The sequence below is a fragment of the Thunnus thynnus genome, chromosome 6 (genome assembly GCF_963924715.1).
Source record: "Thunnus thynnus chromosome 6, fThuThy2.1, whole genome shotgun sequence".
Lineage (NCBI taxonomy): Eukaryota > Metazoa > Chordata > Actinopteri > Scombriformes > Scombridae > Thunnus > Thunnus thynnus.
The window spans coordinates 25496415-25516649 of NC_089522.1; the positions used below are offsets into that span (position 1 = coordinate 25496415).

At 39.8% G+C, this 20235-nt stretch overlaps 2 protein-coding genes across 3 annotated transcripts; both read left to right on the forward strand.

Moving 5' to 3' along the window:
• The first annotated feature begins 159 nt into the window (after window positions 1-159).
• Window positions 160-10273, forward strand: si:ch211-167b20.8 (protein phosphatase 1 regulatory subunit 3A). Of its 2 annotated transcripts, XM_067592946.1 has the most exons (5): window positions 160-1403; window positions 4673-4719; window positions 5341-5423; window positions 5807-5833; window positions 8291-8429. In XM_067592946.1, the coding sequence occupies exons 1-4, from the start codon at window positions 541-543 to the stop codon at window positions 5831-5833; spliced, it is 1020 nt and encodes a 339-aa protein (XP_067449047.1). In that variant the 5' UTR covers window positions 160-540; the 3' UTR covers window positions 8291-8429. The 2 variants fall into 2 exon arrangements, with proteins under 2 accessions (XP_067449047.1, XP_067449046.1); XM_067592945.1 differs by lacking the exon at window positions 5807-5833 and having other exon boundaries at window positions 188-1403; window positions 8291-10273.
• A 95-nt stretch (window positions 10274-10368) lies between these two features.
• LOC137184857 (probable G-protein coupled receptor 173) lies at window positions 10369-18889 on the forward strand. The gene is made up of 4 exons (XM_067592949.1): window positions 10369-12871; window positions 13440-14720; window positions 14851-14892; window positions 15731-18889. Exon 4 carries the CDS (start codon window positions 15897-15899, stop codon window positions 17106-17108), a length of 1212 nt encoding a protein of 403 aa, XP_067449050.1. The 5' UTR covers window positions 10369-12871; window positions 13440-14720; window positions 14851-14892; window positions 15731-15896; the 3' UTR covers window positions 17109-18889.
• The last annotated feature ends 1346 nt before the right edge of the window (window positions 18890-20235 follow it).

Genomic DNA, 20235 nt, shown 5'->3' on the forward strand with positions numbered 1-20235 from the left:
GTCACCTAGTGATGAAATAGGCTCCATCCTAAAATAAACTCCCCCTGATGATGCCTGCAGAGAATTTTTTTTCATACCGATGGCTATACATCGATTGAAATAAGTGTCAAACATGACTGGAAATTGGCCGATGGGATATTACTTTAATGTCCTATTCCCAGTAGAGCATTTAGCCAGCCCGAACCAAACGGAACAAGGGGGAGTCGCAGGATTATACCAATTTAAAAGACAAATATGGGACATGGAGAGCCCGGTAGGTCAGTGCTAAAATTAGACGCTGCTCCTTCCGCGACAGCAGCCAAACTGCGATACATAAAAAACATGTAAACCAGGGGATACACTATCACAAGGGCTGGCGGTACAGGCAAGTTTTCCATGGGTGACATTTAACGCCACACGTTGACAGGGGAGGCTCTGTGCGTAACGCAGGGACAGCGCTGGATCCACACGGGACATTGCTGCGCAAACCATGAGTGTTTGGTAGTGCTTTTTGGAGACGCCATATGTACTGTCTTCCGCGCACAGCTTCCTTCTGCAAAAATGTCTTTTTTAACCATACCAACTCAAGAGGGCCTTTTTACCACGATTAAAAGTGGCAAGTCAGCCGAGGGCGAAGAGAGTAGGTCCCACATGGACGACGAGGATAGGGATGATGATGATGAGGATGATGATTCCGAGGACGTCCACCTCATCCCAAGATGCTCCCCGGTGCCCAGAAAGCGAGGCCTGTCCATCTACGAAGAGACTGCTGAGTATATACGGACCCACGCGGCGCTGCCTGCCGGAAAGAGGGTGTTATTTGCCGATACAACAGGTGGGGATCTGGTCGACGTGAAGGAATTTGTTGCCTTTGATTCGGAGGACGATGAAGAGGAGCAAGCAAGGTGGGAGGAAGAGGAGGCAAAGTATCGAAAGCCAAAGAGAGAGCCGATTTATCTGGTGCAACCAGAGTTTACCGCTCCCACCGAAAGTGCCCTGCTGCAGGCTGTGCGCGCTAATAAAGTGGAGGTTGAGGAGATGTCTCCAGTAGAGGATGAACCCCTTGCCTTCACTGGGGTAGTACGAGTCCTGAACGTCTCCTTCCACAAAGCAGTTTATATCAGATCGACCATGGACAACTGGGCTTCTTACTTTGATTACCCAGCAGATTATGTCCAGGGATCCAATGATGGTGACACTGATAAATTCGCCTTCAAGCTGTCTTTTGCACCACCTTACATCACAATGGGCTCTCGCATTGAGTTTGTCATCCGCTATGAAACCTCTGATGGTGATTACTGGGCCAATAACTCCTCTATGAATTATGTGGTAACTCTGCTCCTGGCCTATGAAGATGATTCTGATCAGACAAACATGGACATGCATCAACCTAAAAGTATCCTGAGACCTCCAAAAGATTACAGGTAAATTCCCTGTCAAATGTGTGTGCATTCCTTTGTCAGACAAAGATCATGAGATAAAGGCTATTTAACAGGCTATTTGTGGAGTATTTTGTCCAATGTCTAACAGTAAAATTCCTCTGATTGACCTCTGACCTCCACAGATTCACAGCTCACTGTTAACTATTGGCGGTCAAACCTCAGTCTCCTTAAGGACCTTGCAAAGTGTCAATCATTATAATAAAAGGCAAAATTAAGATGCTCAAAGGCACAATAAATTATGACTAACAAAACTTTCAGTGTCAGGAAACCAAGAAATGACCTAATTTTGGGTATAAGTTCCATATTAGCAATCAAATCATAAAGATGAGTGTAAAGAAAACCTCGAAAGCACAGGAGTTGGGGCTGTGCAACAGCTGCAGGGCTCCAGTTTCCTACTAAATATCATGTGTGGTTTTGTGGCTGAAACAAGCGTTCAAGTGCAAGTAAACAAGCAAGTATCAGTGATTCTGCCTGGAGATTGCATTAAGCATAGTAAGAACCCAAGTCTAAAGCAAAGCAGGTTCTTAAAAACAACATTAAGTTGTGTAATGAGAGCATAAGTGGAGTATTGAAGTCGCTGAGTGTTCATAAAGTGTGTGGCTTGGTTTACAGTCTGACGTCTTCAGCATCTGCAGTGAATGATAAAGACGATTTTTTATAGAGTACACACCCCCCCTTAGAATGCCAATCATCCAATGGTGTGTGAGGACGATCAAAATAGGCAAAGGGCAGGTGTCGTTTTCATACCCTGCGTTTCCCTGCACTAAAATGTACCTCTGACCTTTTCTTTCAGAGTCAAGGGGGAGCAGAGCAATGTCATTGGAACAGATTAGCCTCTTTTCCTGATGTAGCTGCTGGCTGGCACACAAACCCCTTCTCTTATTTACTCCATTTAAGTCAACTAATCCTTGCATTTTGGCATCCCCTAAATGCCTGATTTATTGTTACACCAACGTGGAAGTGCGTGATGAATCTTAAAGTACGCAATGACGCAGACAGCCGGAAAGATTCCTTAAGATTATAAGCACCCATAAAAGGAGCAAACAGGGTATCAACTGATGTAGTTGTCATGTGGGTCTTCACAGCCATAGCTGCTTGGAGAGAGGAAGGTGCCAAATGGGTTGTTAGGGATGGATGAGTCACTGATTGAAAAGGAGTTTGGGGAGCAGCAACTGTACCCACACTCCCACCGCAGCAACCATTATAGATGCATTAGGTGCTTTGAAGTTAACTGATAATTGGGTGTCAACACATTAAAGGGGCAGCCATGTGAGATGACAGGTTACTGTGGGATGAAACAATTTTAGATACCAGAATGTATTACTTACTATACGTTGATATGAATTATGCATAAATTCAGTATCTGCTCCAATTTAATTTAATCCTGCTCGTTTAGTTTTTATTTAACTGAAACATTAGTGGTATCAGTGCCCTTCATCTGATAGTGAAAGTACTGCATTCACTCTGCAGAGCAGGAACAATACTGTTCTCTAATTCAATGTCATCTGACTTGATCGCTAAGTGATGAGGTTGCTGAGTTTTGCCTCAGTCTGAATTTTTTTTTTTTTGCATCAACTTGCTGCTGAGTCAGTCTAGAGTTTTGCAACGTGACCATGTTTCTAGATCAAGCTCAAATGCAGCTCAAGCAAACCAACAGAATTAGTTTTGTTAACTTGGTCTAAATTAGTTTTTTAGATCTTTTATACCATGCACACACCTGTGCACACACCTGCCCTCACAATTGCACTCATATATCAAGCTCAGACGTGCCTGAGTGTCTAGGGGCAGAGTGAGGCTATGTCAACCTTACCTCTCAAATGTAACCTTCAAACGCACAAGAATACCTTTGTGTCTGCTTCTTTCAGAAATCAGGAGTTGTTTTTTTCCCCCAAACTTACAAAGAAGAAATGTTGCGGTTATTTGTTGAGGATACTTTGCACGCCTGAATGGAGCTTGAAAACTTCATTTAAAAAGTTATCAGGGTGTGCAGAGTTCAAAAGATGACTTCACGTCACCAGACATGTATAATGCAAAGATCTTTGTCAGATCTCTTATCAGTCTTTAAATACTTATCTGCCTGGTGGATATAAAACTGGAAGGGCAATAAGTACATGGAGTTTGAGCAGGTTGCTTCACTCTATTTGCGTAGCTCTCGTCACATGCTTGTCACACTTCTTGACCTTTATTTCATTTGGCATGCTTTGCAGGACTCTTGCCAAATTTACATTCACCCTCTTGCAACATACGTGCCATCATATAGGAGACATTTCTGCTTCATGATTTTGAAAAAGGTTATTTTTACCTTTAGCTCTCCCCTTAATGTATAAATATTTAGGATCTGGTGTGCAAAACATGCACTGTATGTCAGTGAGGCATAGGAAAAGAAAAACATTTAACTGAATTAGCGCAATATCTCCTCCAGTAATCACTGTCACTCCAATTACATTAGATCCATAACAATAATCCATTACAACAATATAGAAATATGATTTCTGCTGGGTTATATTGTTCTTGCACTTTACAGTGAACCCAACCCTCAGGGAACAATATCTCACAATATCTATAACCGTCTATTTTAACAAACAGTCATCGCTGAGGCTTCTGGCTTCAAAACACTTTGGTCAACTGGTGCAGCAATGCAAAAACAGTGTTGCGCAAACAGCATAATACAGTACAAAGTGATGTTCGGCTGTGCTAGATTGAAATGGCTAATTCAGCGCATTAACAGTTGAACTGCATCAGCAAATAATACACCTAATTATCCAAAACAGGTGTTCATGATAGTATATGACCACCTTATTACACGAGCTACAGTCCATCTTGGAGGCCAAAATGGTGTTTCTTAGCATTTGTTAGCTGATTCAGATGTTGCCTAAATAGCACAAGATGAAGTACAAAACTGAGTAAACTCATAGAGGATGTGGCCATAAAGCCATTGTGCTGCAAATGTACAGTACTGTCCATCCTTAGCTACAAACTGAGTATAGTAAGATATTTTTACTTCAAAGGTCTCCCCTGCTGTATCTGCCCACATGTTAACTAGTTTGTATAAAGATGACTCACTGTGTATTTTAATAGTATAATCAGTATCAAGGCTTATATTTTGCACAAATACAATGATGTTTTGTAGACACAAGATACATGTGTGAGGTTTCAATTGTATGTAAACGTGAAAAATCATGAAGACATTTGGCTGCGTGCTTTATAGTGAACTTTTTTAATAAATTTGTCTTTTCTCTGTTTTCTTTCAGTATGGAGACTGAATTCGATTCAGAGGATGAGCTGGAAAAGATTGACGGTACAACAGAAATATTATCATCCATTCTCAATATTTAACAGATGTTTCACTATATGAGAAAAATACACAAAGAGACATATTAATATAGTATTTAAATAGTAAAGGAATAATTGGTCATTTTGGGACATATGCAGATTTGTTTTCTTCCTAAGAGTTGAATGAGTACATTGATGCCATTCTCATATCTGTGGGTTTGATATGAAACTGGAGACAGCGGTGGGTGAGTTAAGCTTAGCATAAAGACTGGCAGTTAGCCTGGCTTTGTCAGATAACAACATCCATCTATCAGCACCTCTAAAGCTCACTAATTAACATGTTATATCTCATTTCTTTCATCCGGACCTTCCAACAGATATAAGAGTGCGATCAATCTTCTCAACTAACTTTAAACGAATAAGCATTCTTCCCGAAATGTCAAACTATTCTTTTCATGTAATGCCTTTTTACATATAGTGCTACTGCATAGGATGAAAAATTGACCAATGAATTACTTATTATTTAATTAAAAAGTGCAGTTCATAATAATAATTATAATGTGTTCTGTCAAACAGGGTTTTAGCTTTCCCTCTATACATATTCATCATGAATTAACCAGCATATTTATTTGTTTTAAATGAGCAGATGAAGCAGGGACCTCCAATTCAGGAATCGTTCGACCTGCACCTGTCTGCCCAGTCATCATACAGCCTGAGATTGACATAGAGGTAAGTGTAAAATAAGAAGGAAAGGAACAGCCTTTAAAGTAATTTAATAAGTCATAAACTAACAGAAAGCTTCATTGTTGTTATTCTTCTTTATGAACTTTCCATGACCTGCAGAAGTTAAAATAGTCCATCATGATTAGAGTGTGCGAGCTTGTTGGCTTACTTGCCAACGCAGAGGGCACACATTTAGCAAATTACTTGTTGGATTATGTTCAAATTATCTTGATTTGCATGCATTTGTTGACACATTCACATTTAACAGGTAAGCAGGCTAAATGCATTATCCCTTTATGCGAGTCATGTGTCTAATAAAACATAACAAACATTTCTTTTCAATTTTTATAGCTTATCATCATTGGCTTGGTTGTTTATATTGTTCACAGCTCATTGAAGCTTCTGCAGAAACTTAGGTAATGTCTCGCTTCTTACCGCTGTAGCACGAGAATGTTATGTTCTTTGTCAGATTCTTATAACATGATGCATGCTCTTTATATCATTGCACCTTCTGATTTTGTCCCTATTTGATGTTAATTCATGTCTTTTTTAATTTCTAAGTGGTTCAGAACACTAATATTAAAAAAATACAGTGTGGTGTGACTATGTGTAACCATGTGTATTCATGTCTAGTATCCAGTACTATCAATGTAATGTGCTGTTGTGTTTATAGGTGTTTATATTGAATCATTTGTATCCAATTGTGACAGAATATAGTTTTAGTCTTTGAAGAGAAACCCAATTCAACCAGTGTGACCTTCTTAAAGGAAAATTTTGACATTTTAAGAAACAATATCCACTTTCCTGTCAAGCGTTACATGAGAAGATTGATACCACTCTCATAGCTGAGAGTGGTATCAGTCTTCTCATCTAACTTTTGCCAAGAAAGTGAGTAAATCAAACTATTTTAGCTTTTTTTTCCTCCACAGTTTCGCCCCTGTTTTAACAATATCCCCGACTCAATAAAGGCTTTTACTACAACTTCTCTCCTTGCAGAGTGCCTGAAGAATGTTTTCTTTTCTAATCAAACTATTCCTTTAAATGTAGATTCCCCAAGTGTGAATATTAAGCTTCACAGTGATGCAAAAGACAATGCAGGCGACTTTCTATGAATTTTGTTCTTTAGCCTACAGTAAAATGGTGGAAGAAAGAACAGTCGAGTTGCTTAAAACGGGGATTACCAGGGGCCTTGCATTCGTTTTTTTTTTGGCAAGCAAAAGTTGATTTTGTAACATTTCCGTATGTAAAACATATCGGACTGAAATAAATGTGTTACTTCAGAAGAAAAGGGAAGTTACAGTCGGCCTGCATAACACTGATTACCTCAGAATTACCTCAGACAGCTCAGAGTCAGTCAGTAAAATTATGACATTTCAACTTCGAACAGAATAACAGAATAACATGTGATCTGGTATTAATGTCTCACTGATGCGACAGATGTATCTGTTAGGCATGTACTCACCCAGCTCATCTTCATGTTTGTATGACATCAGTATTCACAAGCATGCTGTCTCCCTTTTGCTAGAGCAAGAAAAATAAAGGTGAACCAGTCTACTACTGTGTATGAACATCATCTCCCTCTAATTGGTAGTTGTTTTTTTTTCCTTAATCCTCACATCATCCAATGTACTTTAATAATCTAATATAAGGATGTTATGTAGTATTTTAAACTTTCAAATTTGCATTGCAATTGTCAGCAATTGCAATGCAATGACAATTTCTTTCTCCAGGTTTTGTGTAATAATGTTCAAGTTAAATGTTGGCGGCATAATATGCAGTAGCCTTCATTTCAGTGATTCACTTGTGTGCTGAAGTTTGGTTTCCTCTCAGCTTTTTAGTCATTTTATAATGCTATGAAGTAATTACTTAATAGATTTTCCTCTGAGATTTACAGTAAGTGCTCTCTCGAGTCAAATTGAAAACAAGTCTTCTTGGAAAGTTTTTGAAGCATTGAATTCCAATTCCAATAGCAGCACACAAAATTACAGACTTGTTAAAAATGATTTACACCCAGAATTGCTGTAATTCTGTAAATTTTTTTGCCCTCAAAAATGATACTAGGTCAAAATGGGTTTTCTGCTTGGAAATATGAGAATAACATAGAATGCTAGATCTATATCTATCTGTAGTATCTTCTACAGTGCCTAACACCTAGATGCTCTATCTTAGCTCACCTTTGTTCAATGTATTTTATGTTTTGCATTTGCACTTGTTCTCATGGATGCTGATTTTGTTATCTGTCTTTTTGGTCTTATATTGTGATGATTTAATCTTGATGTTACCTTGAATGTTTTTTTTTTAACACAGCAGCCTCATAGCTGGTATAGCTATATATAGGTATATTACTGAAGAGCTTTGAGTGCAAATGAAAATAAGGTTCTTTTAGGGATGGTATTAGCTCCAGTTCCTGATGTTTAAATGAAAAAATAATCTCCCCCTAGTTCAATATGTGAAAAAAAATGTATATTGGGTAAACTGCCAGAGGAGCTGCACTTTTCATATTGAACCTGAGGATAAAATAATTATGAAAAATTGCATTGATCTAATTTCCTCCTCCCTTGGATGCCCTTGTACTGTATGGACTGTACTATCCCTTTATAGTATTTTGCACTCATGATGGGAATTCATAACATTAGGATGTACATTTTTGCCAACAATCTTAAAAAGATTCCATGATATTGCTCCTGGGTTTTTTTTGCATTTCCTCACAATTACAATGTCAGCATGGGATCCAGTTCACAGAGAAGCATTAGTATGCGGTAAAATGCCTTTCGTCTCTCTGTGTGCAATGTTAATGTGGAATACAAATCTTCCCCCTTTTGTCTTTTTACTCTCCTAGCTTTCACTGTTGTCTCACTGTTTTACTTTAACAGATTGCAGTTCACCCATCTGGTCCCTCTGTCCCATCCAACCAAGAGCTTCCATCTGTTGATGGCGTACTGTCCTCCCACAATGTATCCCCAGGTGAACAATTCCCTCGTATGTCGTCCGAAACCACACCTCAAACTAATTTATCCTTTGTACTCGGTGCCAGTGAATCAGTCCAACCAAATAAGTCACAGCCTTTACCCAGACTCCACTGTGAATTAGGCAACCAGACCTCAGAGCAGCCCATAGACAATAGTCCCTCTGCACTGCTGCCTGCCTCAACTCCTTCTCTAAAACAAGAGTCAAGGCCTAGATCAGACAGCTCCCAGGCTGGAGAGGAAATCCATCTTTCAGAGACGAATCTGTGGCCGACAGGAGAGGACAGATCGACCGACAGCCCAGCCAGTCGTCCTTGTCTTGAACTGCCTGCTGAGCGTGTCTCTTCTCCCAGTGTGACTCCGTGCTTTGAGCGAGAGGTTGCAATGGGATTGAGTGAACTTGTTGCAGGATTATCAGAAGACTCCACCAGGTCTGCAGCACGTGATGAAGGCAGTACGCCTGCACTCTCGTCTCTTGTGGCAGAAAGTCCAGCATCTCTGGGAGCAGACGGTGAAGCTTCACCGTCACCTGAACTCACGGAGAGCGCCTCAGTGAGTACAGGTGTCACTGAGGTGAGCCAAAATGTAGCTGTTCATTCTGTCTCGACCTTGGAGGAGAAGGAAGATGCTCCCCAGATTTCCCCTGATACATTATTAGAGAATCTACCAAACACGCTGTCAGAGGCGCAGTCTGAGCATGACGTAAACAGGAATCTGATGCCATCCATCATCTTTCTGAGTGGAGTTGTCTCCCTCTCGATAGTGTTTCAGGAACCCAGTGCCCTCTTTATCATGGGACTACTTTTGGTCTTGCATCGTTTGTGAATGTGCCAAAATAGTTCTATCCGATCTCCTCTCAAGTTAAGTGCCTTTTCATGATTCCAAAGTAAGCCAACAAGTTAAAAAAAACATATGTCTCCTGTCGTAGTGTAGTTGTGGTTATTTCTACATTAGGTATCACTGTGTGAGTCTTTAGATTAATATATGTTTTCATCAAATGAAAGACATATGGGGTACAATTTATGAGTATTTCCATACAAAGTCAAAAGCGAGGACTAGGTAATTCTAAAAATATTGGAGATATTTTTGTACATTCTGTCAAAAAACTCCTGACATATTGCACAGTACAGAAGACATGACACAAAAACAAGCATTAAGAAATACAAGTCGTTCATTACCCCATATCATTGTGATTAGTATTTATTGTGTCCAGTGCTGAAGCACAGAATATTGTCAGAAATGTTTTGTAAGTGGTTTGTAATTACTTTTTTCTTGTCCTGTTTGATAGTGTACAAGGTGTTATATTCTGATTTAATTCATCAGCACCATAATGCACTTGTTTTTGTTTTTTTTTGGGTTGTTGTTGTTGTCAGTGTAGCCAAGGTTGTTGTCTAACCACACCACCATGAATTTAACTTTTGTGAATTCCATGTGTTAATTATGTCTTTAATGAAGGACAAAAAACATTACCATAGAGGGACACTTAAGAGACTTGTTACACAAATAATATTTTGTTTACAAAATGCAAAAGCAAAACATGGTTATGTGAAGTATTTTTGCCTTAATGCTTAAAAAATGCTAACCTGATGAGCTTCAGTAAACATCAGATTGAAATGGATGCTGCCTAGAGGACAAAACAAGTAAGAAATTGTCCAGTGTGACTTCTGAAAAAGATGTTTATTATTGGAGAACAACAGCCTCCTCACTATTGCACATTTCATTAAGTCTTCCTGTTGATTCCTGCCAGTGAACCCATATTGTTGTTGCACAACACAGCATTTTATAGCACCACTTTGACAACCTCACAGACAAACTGAAGCACTGAATGACATGTTTGAAGTGATGAAAGTTTTTGCAGAGTATTGCCATTAAACATGGTCTTATACCCTGCACCGCTACGTGTCTTTGTTTATTTCTTTTCATCCATTCTTAAAAAAGAAAAATGTGCATGAGAGTTTCATGCAAAGTAATGACACCGCAGTGCAGAACAGAACATTTTGGAAAGACTGACACACCCCTAAAATAACACGGGAGCCTTTAGCGCTGCCATCTGTGGAGCGCACTCAGCTTTGCTTGAAGTGGAAATACACAGACAGCAACATGAGCTGCAGATAGAAGCCAAAGGTCACGCATTGCACTGAAGTCATGGTGTCATGCTAGATTATAGTACACACTGGCCAGTGTAAACTGATATCAGTGTTTGAAGGCTGACAATTCCCAGGAAACCTCCTTGGATGATACATGATGAGACTATATCTGAAATCATCATTATTTTCTGAGCATGCAAGTCATAAGTATATACCTGTATACTGTAGAGTCTTTAAGAGTTATATACACTACTTCTGTATTTTCCGACTTAATCTTGTATTTAATTTAAATAACTTCAAACCCATAATTATCTCTGTCAGTCCTTGGATGTCAGATATCCCTTGGATTATGTGTGGATTATGTATTTGGCCTTGAAACAAAATTATTAATCAGAGCACACTTGCATTTCAGAGACAGGGGGAAAAAAAGGGCGGGAGTGATTCATTTGTGTGATGGTCACATAGCTTGAGTGTGGAATGTATTAAAAATTTAAGCAGACTTAAAACTGACCCAAGGAGGATAATCAGTGTGAGTTCTACAACAGACATTCACTTTGAAATAATTAATGCCTTTTTAAGCAATAATCTACACCACTGAGAGCCATGTTAAGCAGTAATTTCAAAAGAGGTTATGAGAGTGTTGTGACATTATTACCAAACAGCAGTTTAAGGGGGTTTCTTCTCACTCTTTCTCTCTTACCCAGTGTGGCATCACTCTGAGAGACAGTTTGGCTTGTTTGAATGGTGGTAATCATCACCAAGAAACAGTAGGTGAAAGAGTGAGGAGTAGGTTTAAATACAGTAACATCTTTGACAGCAGAAACCCCCAAGACAAGACAAAATGTTGTTTTCTATATCACCCCTATTTAACATGTCATTGTACTAAAAAAGAACAGGATCCATGGATGTTTATTGGATTTATCTTGTCAATCACGCCCAAATTTGACTGTTTGGTCTTTTTATGTTCATATAATTCCTTAAAATCTGTAAATATTTGTATTTTTACAGACTGAGAAGACATGTTTCCAACATTTACTTGAAAAATGAAGAGGGTATAAATGTTCATTAAACTATATTTACTTTACTGTAGGCATGATACCTCGGTATCGTTCGTTGCCAAGCATTTGTTCTTGGACTGTTAATAATGTGGTTGACTGTAGCCTCAGAATCAGAAAACGAAGCTTCCAATTCGGGGTTAGTGCATCAATTTTGCAGGTTTCTTTGGTGTTGCGACTGCAATGTTCCTGCTTCAAGTCTAGCTGGGGACATTTATTGCAAGACGTCTGCCCTCATTTCCTGTCACCTCTCTTCTGTCTGGTATAAAAAAGAGGCAACATTAACACTTTAACTTTGGTTAAGGTCACTGAGTTTGAGGACAAATCAGATTGTGAGTTTTTAAATTCCTTCTACAGAGTATAAATCTCCAGTGTATACAATACACCTTTATTCAGAAGAAAGCTGGGATACATAGTGAAATAAATGTGTGCATGTATACATTTATGTATATAGCCTTCATAGTATTTATCCATACAATAATACACAATGTATAGTATAAATATACATACTGTGTACATACATAATAAAATAAAAAAGATTTAAACTGTGCAGAAAGGTGCATCTGTGTTACTGTGTTACATATAATGTTACAAAAAACAAACATAACAGTCTACAGCTACATTGGAGGCTCTATGGGACTGTACCTACAGCAGTGCTTGGAGCTAAATGCTAACATCAGCATGCTAATAGCATGAGCATGTTAGCATGCTGATTAGCAGGTGCAATGTTTACCATGTTCATCATCTTAGTTTAGTGTATTAGCATGATTACATGAGCACTAAACACAAGCTGACGATAATGAGAATGCAGTTTTGCAGGTGTCTGAATAAGTGAAATTTTAGTTTAATAACCTGTCAGTCCAATTAAAATCCAAGTTTACTCATCTGTGCAGACTGCTATGAAGCTTATAGGGAGGGAAGAACTGCATTCTCTTCAGGTTTAGAAGTTTGTGCTTAGAGGGGCACAGAAAATATCTAATTATCCCTCTTACATTTATCATTCTGAATACGAGTGTTTACATTCTGGCAGATGGTTTAGAGTTCCAAAATGCAGACTGAACGGTCATAAAAACAAATTTGTCCCGTCATCCATTAAGAATTTAACCAGCAGCAGTTTAATGCTGCGTAGATGATAAGTTTAGGGATCAAAGATATTACAGTTAATCATGTGGAGCACACAAATGTGTCTATCTAATTTTAAAATAATCCATCTATTTGTTGCGAAAATTGCAAAAAGCCCTCTCTAGAGCCAGTGTTTGGTTTGTCCATTCTGGGCTACTGTAGAAACATGGTGGTGCAACATGGCGGTCTCCATGGAAGGGGACCCATTCAGGGCTCATTCTAAGGTAACGAAAACACAACAAATCTTATTTTCAGGTGATTATACATGAATTAAAACACACTTATGAATATTATATTCCATTTCTGCCAAGTCTGTTCCTCTAGATGCCATTAAATCTTACACATGGCCCCTTTAAATCAGTAGGATTCATTGTCAGATGACCATGAATGTCTGTACAAATTTTAACACTGATCCATCTTATAATTTTTCATTTGCAAGCGTGGCAAATAAAAAGTACACACATACTGTGATAATGTTGGATAAAGTAAACATAGAAAATATAAACTACAGGAAGGTGCAAAGTACAAATGATGGTGCATCACATTAATGGAAATGCAGGGAACTAGATACAGTGTAAAAAAAAAAAAAACCCCTGCAGAAAGCTGCATAGTGTGTTCCCACTGCTACAAATCACAAACATTAAAATATCAAGAACAGAAAATGAAAACACTGTATTAACCGTACGGGATGATGATGATGATGATGTTGTTTTTATGGAGGCCCTATATATTCTTCCAGAGGACCCAGAATTCCTTGCTGCGCCCCTGTCAGGCCTGTCTGTGTCATTTTAGGTCCAGTCTGTCACCAAGGGCAGGGGAGCCAATGAAAGACATGCGCAAGTTTGTTGACAGCTGGAGCTCCTCTCTGTGTTCGTACTGGAGAAAACAGACGCGTCATACATGATGCGGGAGAGACGGTTAGAATAAAACATCACTTTCAAGTTACATGGCCCACCATACTGCACAGGTCCGCCTCTCTCCCTCTCTCTCTCTCTCCCCCCTCCATCTCTCCCTCCCTCTCTCTCTCTCTCTCTCTCTCTCTCTCTCTCCCTCTCTCCGAATAAAACCGACGGATTCCGCGAATGTGCGAGCTGCCTCCTTGCAAGCAGCCATAATTGGGATTATTCAGGAATAATTCGCCTAATCCAGCCGTGTTGTTTTTCTTTTTCCTGTTTTTCTTTTCTTTTTTTTCTTTTTATTAAAAAAATAAAATAAAATCGTGATTTCGACAGCGTCGGCGATGTGAATCCCCCTCCCTGTGGCATCGCTGGATTTGTCGAAACATGCATTTATTCTGTCATGGAGGCTTTAATTGTGGACTATTAAGATGTAGCCCACCTTCGCTGGACAGCAAAACAAAGACTGCATATTAACTGTTCGGGGTAAATACATCGCCTTTTTTTTGTGACTGAAAGATGGGAAAAAGAGACGTATCGAGGCTGTTGTCTGTGTGGACTAATTGTTCTGGTGCCACTAGCCAATATACATGCCAAGACGGTTCATTTAGGGGATGCGCGATCTTTTTTTCCTCTCTAACGTTTGTGGGTGGGTTATTATAAGCATTGAAAATCTGACATCATTTGGATATATGAACAGAACAAGATATATTTTTTTTGTATCGCGTCTGCTTCTAGTCTTCTGGAAATCCATCTTCGACGTGATGCAACATAAAATCTGTTTTCTCGGATGATATTCAGACACAGACCAAATGAACACATCCCTCTCTATGAAACAGTAAAAGGGTGGCAGTGGATTTTTTTTTTTAAATATATATCTGGCTTAACAGCAGACTCCTCATCCTGGATTGTTTGATCAGCTGTTGATTATTAGATAGCCTCTATAACGTCTTATGTTTATTATATGTTGCTCTATTCGATTTCCTTGCGATGGATTTATGCATAACAGGTGTTGTTTGAGCCTGAGAGCACAGCAAGAGCATGAGGCTTTATTATGTGTTTTTCTCTCGATTTAACAAACAGTGAAACAAAGCGACTGGGGTCATTTTTTTTGGTTTTTTGCCGTGCCAGAAGAACAGATCCAAAAAAATAAATAAAAAAAATGAGGGGATGAAAGGTAGGTTATCATCTCTCTCTCTCTCTCACACACACACGCACACACACACACGCACACACACATAGAAACACACACACACACACGAAGCAGAGGTGATTTTGACACCTGTTCATCTGTTTTTCCACTTCAGCCTGTGTTTCCGGCCTAGCTGACATGGCAGCCATCTAATCAGGTGAAATGATATTTGTCAAGGTGGCAGAGGGCTGTTATGTATGGGGGGGTGAGGGGGGGGAAAGAGAAGCCTATAGTTACAGCAAATCACTTTGTGTTTCATGGCCTACATAGACAAGGCCCACCCAGACAAGCACAGTTATGCATCATCATTACCTTATGCCTATAAATGAGTTTTTAGGTGAGGCTGCATCTCAGATCTGTTTTTTTTATTAGTATTATTGGAATGTTTTTAATCTTTATATGGCTCATTTTTTAAGGTTACTTTCTAAAATACTGAGGCCTGATCCTTTTCTCTTCCACATTTCATATGTAGGCCTGTATGGTAAAAACCGAATTGCTCCCTGCCCTGCCTTTGTATTCTTACATTTGTTATATCCTGTGAATGGTACAGATTACACCCTCTGCTCTTAAACTGACTTGTCACGTGCACACACACGCATACACAGAGCAGCAGAGAGAAAGCATAAAATGTTCTTTGCTCATTTACAACATCTCTGTTTGTTGGACATGCCCAGTGTTGGTTGTACTGTGTCTGCTCCATCCCCCTGTACACCCCCATGCATTCACTCAAACACCCACACTTGCACAAAGTATGTGAGCTGTTGTATCTTAGCAACGGGCAAGGTAATTACTGAGAGAGCCAAGGAGCTGGCATGCTGTAGAGCTGCTGATCTGATCCCAGCCTTAGAGAAACAGGAAGGCAAAGATTTCCACTGTGTTGCCCAACACAGCACTTCTGTATCCATGCTGGTAACTGTAAGTTTTGTTTCCATTTAGTGGAGTGCATGTCAGACATCTTGTTTTTCATTCTTCAAAATGTGTGTCTCTGTTCACAGGTGGTGAGGTTGTGGACAAAGAGGAAAGATGAGTCTGTCATGTAGAAAGGATCCTTACGGCCTCTCCTTGTAAAGACGAGAGAGCCGCAGGAGACGACGGCTATAGGAGGATCAGTAGTGTTTATAAAGGGCCTGTACCAGGCAGGCTCCTGTGGAAGGTGATAGAATGGCTAACCAAAGCTTTGCCATCGATGGCCCAGGTAGTTTACTGGCTGTGCTGGCTTCACAGAGTGGACTGGCAAGAGGCGGCAGCAGCAGCAGCAGCAGCAGCAGTGACGGCAGCAGCAATGGAGGAACCTCTGCCACAGATGTGTCTGCCTACTTTAAGCTGGTCTTCTTGGGGATGATCATCTGTGTCAGCCTTGTAGGCAACCTCTTGGTCTCCCTGCTGGTCCTACGAGACAGGACACTTCACAAGGCCCCCTACTTCTTTCTCCTGGACCTGTGCCTGGCTGATGCAGTTCGCTCTGCTGCTTGCTTCCCATTTGTGCTGGTTTCCGTCCACAACAGCTCGGCCTGGACTTACAGTGCCTTGAGTTGTAAAGTTGTGGCTTTTATGGCTGTGCTGTTTTGTTTTCACGCTGCCTTCATGCTGTTTTGTGTGGCTGTCACCCGCTACCTTGCCATCGCCCACCACCGGTTCTACGCCAAGCGCATGACCATCTGGACCTGCGCCGCCATCATTTGCATGGTGTGGACTCTGGCTGTTGCCATGGCGTTCCCACCTGTCTTTGATGTGGGGACATACAAGTTCATCCGTGATGAGGACCAGTGCATTTTTGAACACCGCTACCTGAAGACCAACGACACCCTGGGCTTCATGCTCATGCTGGCTGTGGTGGTCCTGGCCACCCACGGTTTCTACGCCAAGCTGCTGCTGTTTGAGTACAGGCACCGCAAGATGAAACCTGTCCAGCTAGTGCCAGCTATCAGCCAGAACTGGACCTTCCACGGTCCTGGGGCAACAGGTCAAGCTGCAGCTAACTGGATTGCAGGGTTCGGTCGTGGCCCCATGCCACCCACTCTGTTGGGCATCAGGCAGAATTTACACAATCAACACCGGCGGCTGCTTGGGATGGAAGAGGTGAGGTCAGAGAGGAGGCTGGGCAGGATGTTCTACACCATCACCCTGCTTTTCTTGGTCCTCTGGGCTCCCTACATCGTGGCATGCTTCTGGAGGGTGTTTGTCAAGTCCTGCACCATCCCTCACAGGTATCTTTCCATCACAGTGTGGATGAGCTTCGCCCAGGCTGGAGTCAACCCCATCTTCTGTCTCCTGCTCAACGAGGACCTGAGAAAAGTGCTGAGAGCTCACCTGCCCACCTACTGGAGGACTAAACAACACCTGCCCCAAGATGAGGCCTACTGCATTATGTGATAAGATATAAGCTTAACAAAGAGAATGTTTCAGGTTTTTAAGGGAAATTTGGAGAATTGAAGCGATGTAATGCACCTTGGTTAAGTGTCAGCGTCTGTTTTGTTGTTTTGCACTACAAAATCAAATTTTTGCCAACAAATGCAGGCACAGTGCCATTTTATTAAGAATGTTGATATTCGAGTAAATGTTTAAGGTGCGGAGGTTTGAACAGGGCGATAAAAAAAGCCCTGGTAACACTTTAATGGCTTGTATTTCTGATGAGGTACTAGAATGATCACAACAATCACCACTCCAAGTAAGTGTGACAGTTGCCATTTTAAAAATATTGTTGCCTTATTTCAGAGGGACACGCCCCAGAGCTTTCAACCGAAAATTAGTTTCTGTGTCACATGAGGCACAAAACAGACACACGGAGAGTTGAAATCCTTGAAGAAATGTGCTGTGGACTGTGAATAGAAAGTGTTGATCAGAGCGTTACTAACTCTGAAACACATCAAGGAACTCAAAGGGTCTAAATGGATTGATAGACCACCCTGGACGCCTTTTCATGTAATTCAAAGGAGACTGCAGAATATCGAATGGACCCAGTACCCTTGGATACATTTAAATAGCTGTTGTGAACCCAAGAAGCCCCTAACATGCTTGATTTTTTGGACTTGATTTAGGGCGTGTCAGGTTTCTTTGTATCATAAAAAAATGCCTGTTTTCCTTTATTTGTAAACAATACATGTTAAGCAGATGACACTATTTTGAAATATGACTTGATTTCATATTGTACAGACTGTACAGGAATGTATATTCCTGCTTGTGTGTTTTTATATAGCATTTGTGTGTATGTGTGCGTGAGAGGTAGGAAGAGAAGGAGGGAGGAAGAAAAAAAGAGAAATAATGATGATGAAAAAGGTTCCAGTAATATTGAGTCAATATGAAAGCAGTCTCATCTTGCGGTCTCAAAATCATGCAAAATTGAGTAGTCATCATATGGAAATTTATCCTATAAATTGATTTTCATACCTGAAAATGTCTGATTTTTAATGTTAATGTACAAGCAAATGTTAAATACAGATGGATTATGAAAAAGGGGACCGAATAATTAGAAAACTATACTTGTACATTGCAAACAATCCATAGGATTTAATGACTTGAATGATTATGTAAATTACGTATTTAAAAAAAAAAATCATTTGCAAATGAACATTTATTTGCAAATGATGATCTTGGGAATGTATTTAAAGTACTGTTATGCTCTCACCAGAATACAGAAAAATGAAGAAGAAATGAAGTGGCACTTAATATGAAGGAAACTTGAATGTTACCAGGCCCTCTTATATTTCCCCTCAACATTAATGTCACCATTTGAGTGTGTGGATCAGTATGTTCAAAATCTAAACGTCTTCAGGCTGGATACGACCCCAGAGATGTTTGATGTATGGAAACCGACTTAGACTACATTGAGTTGTCTCTCCAAATTATGATTCATGTAATGCAAAAGTCTGACCTACAGTATGTTAGGCATAGATATATTTGTGCAGTAAATTTTCTAAATGTGGACACTTGCACAGCATACTGTATTAGCATGCATTCCACTGCATTTCATAGATTCAAGACCGGGGATTACAACTTGTACAGATGTTGATATGGAAAGACAAAGTGAAAAGTGAACTGAGGTCCATAATTTTTACGTCTGGCATTCCTTCGCGAGATGATATTCTGTAACTGTACAGTTTAACTGAGGTGGTTCTTTTGCCCACTCATCAATAAAGACTCTACTTTTGATGCATTCTGAGTTATGACCTGCCTGGATGTTGAAATGGCTCGACCGCTGTGGAGAAACACTTCACAGGAAATAGACCAATTTACATGTAGCACAAATTACATCCTATGTGCATTTTAGTCCCTGAACATAAACAACAAAAAAAAGGTAAAACTGTGACACATCAGTCTAGCTTTGCACACTTGACTGCATGAAATGAAAAAGATGTCTGGACTCTTTCCCCTCCACTGAGCACTGACCAACAATCTCTGTGGAGTCAAAAGGGTTTGTGATTTCTTACTCTGGTACCAACCTTTCATATCTGTGGAGGCAGGTGTACAAATACACAAAAGAGTGAAGAGATATCTAGAAAATTGAATTGTTATACAAGGCTTGAAGTGAACAACTATAGAAACAAATAATGTGGCATGTGTCGATCCAACTAAGGTTCTGAAGCTTGTGGTCTATAATCTACTTAAACCTTCCTACAATAAAACTAAATGCTAAAACATAGCGTCACAGTAGCACAAATAGAGAAGAGAAATAAACAAACTGACAAAGCAATGTCTAAAGTTTGCTAACATTAGCCACCATAAGCTACCAGTCATACCAGACCAAGGAGCTAAACCCTTGAGTGTATTGACTTGAATGAGGATGCATTTTATTTCTTATGAATTCAAGAATGTGTATTTCTTTCTATAAAAGTTACCCTAGTCTCGCTTTAACCGATGAAGCATAAACACATACTGTAAATTGTGAGGTCCTTGAAAAATGTGTTGCAAAAACAGATAAGAAAGGCAAAAGAATGAGAGCACTCAAGTATAAACGTACTGAAGGACTTGCAAACCCCAGAGATTAAGGACATTTAAAACTAGCATTTGATGTTGATGCTCAGATGTAGAACCTGGATATGCGGTGTCATTACATCAAATGACATATCCCAGAAGAGAACATTTAATACCACATAAAATCAGAGAAGTGAGGACTGTAAAATCATATAAATAAAAATAACTGCAACTCTCTCCCAGGCTTTCCAAGTAGCAGATGTCAAATCTTTTGTGCAAACAGAGAAATGGATTTAAGGCGATATATCCAATCACTCAACAGACCAGAAAAACAATATTTTCTCAATTATTCAAAATTGTAGGAAGGTTTAAACTGACATATGTTACAGTATGATGTCTGGATAAATTAAAGTTAATTTTACAGGTATAAGGATTCCACAATCTGACAAATTTTAAGAATACTACTGCTAATAATAGAATATCTTAAATCTTGTTATAAAGAGTTCCTCTGCAAGATAAGGAACTTAAAGCACATTAATAAAACATGTCATGTCCTGAATCTCTTTCTCCCTATTGCAAAAAATACTGT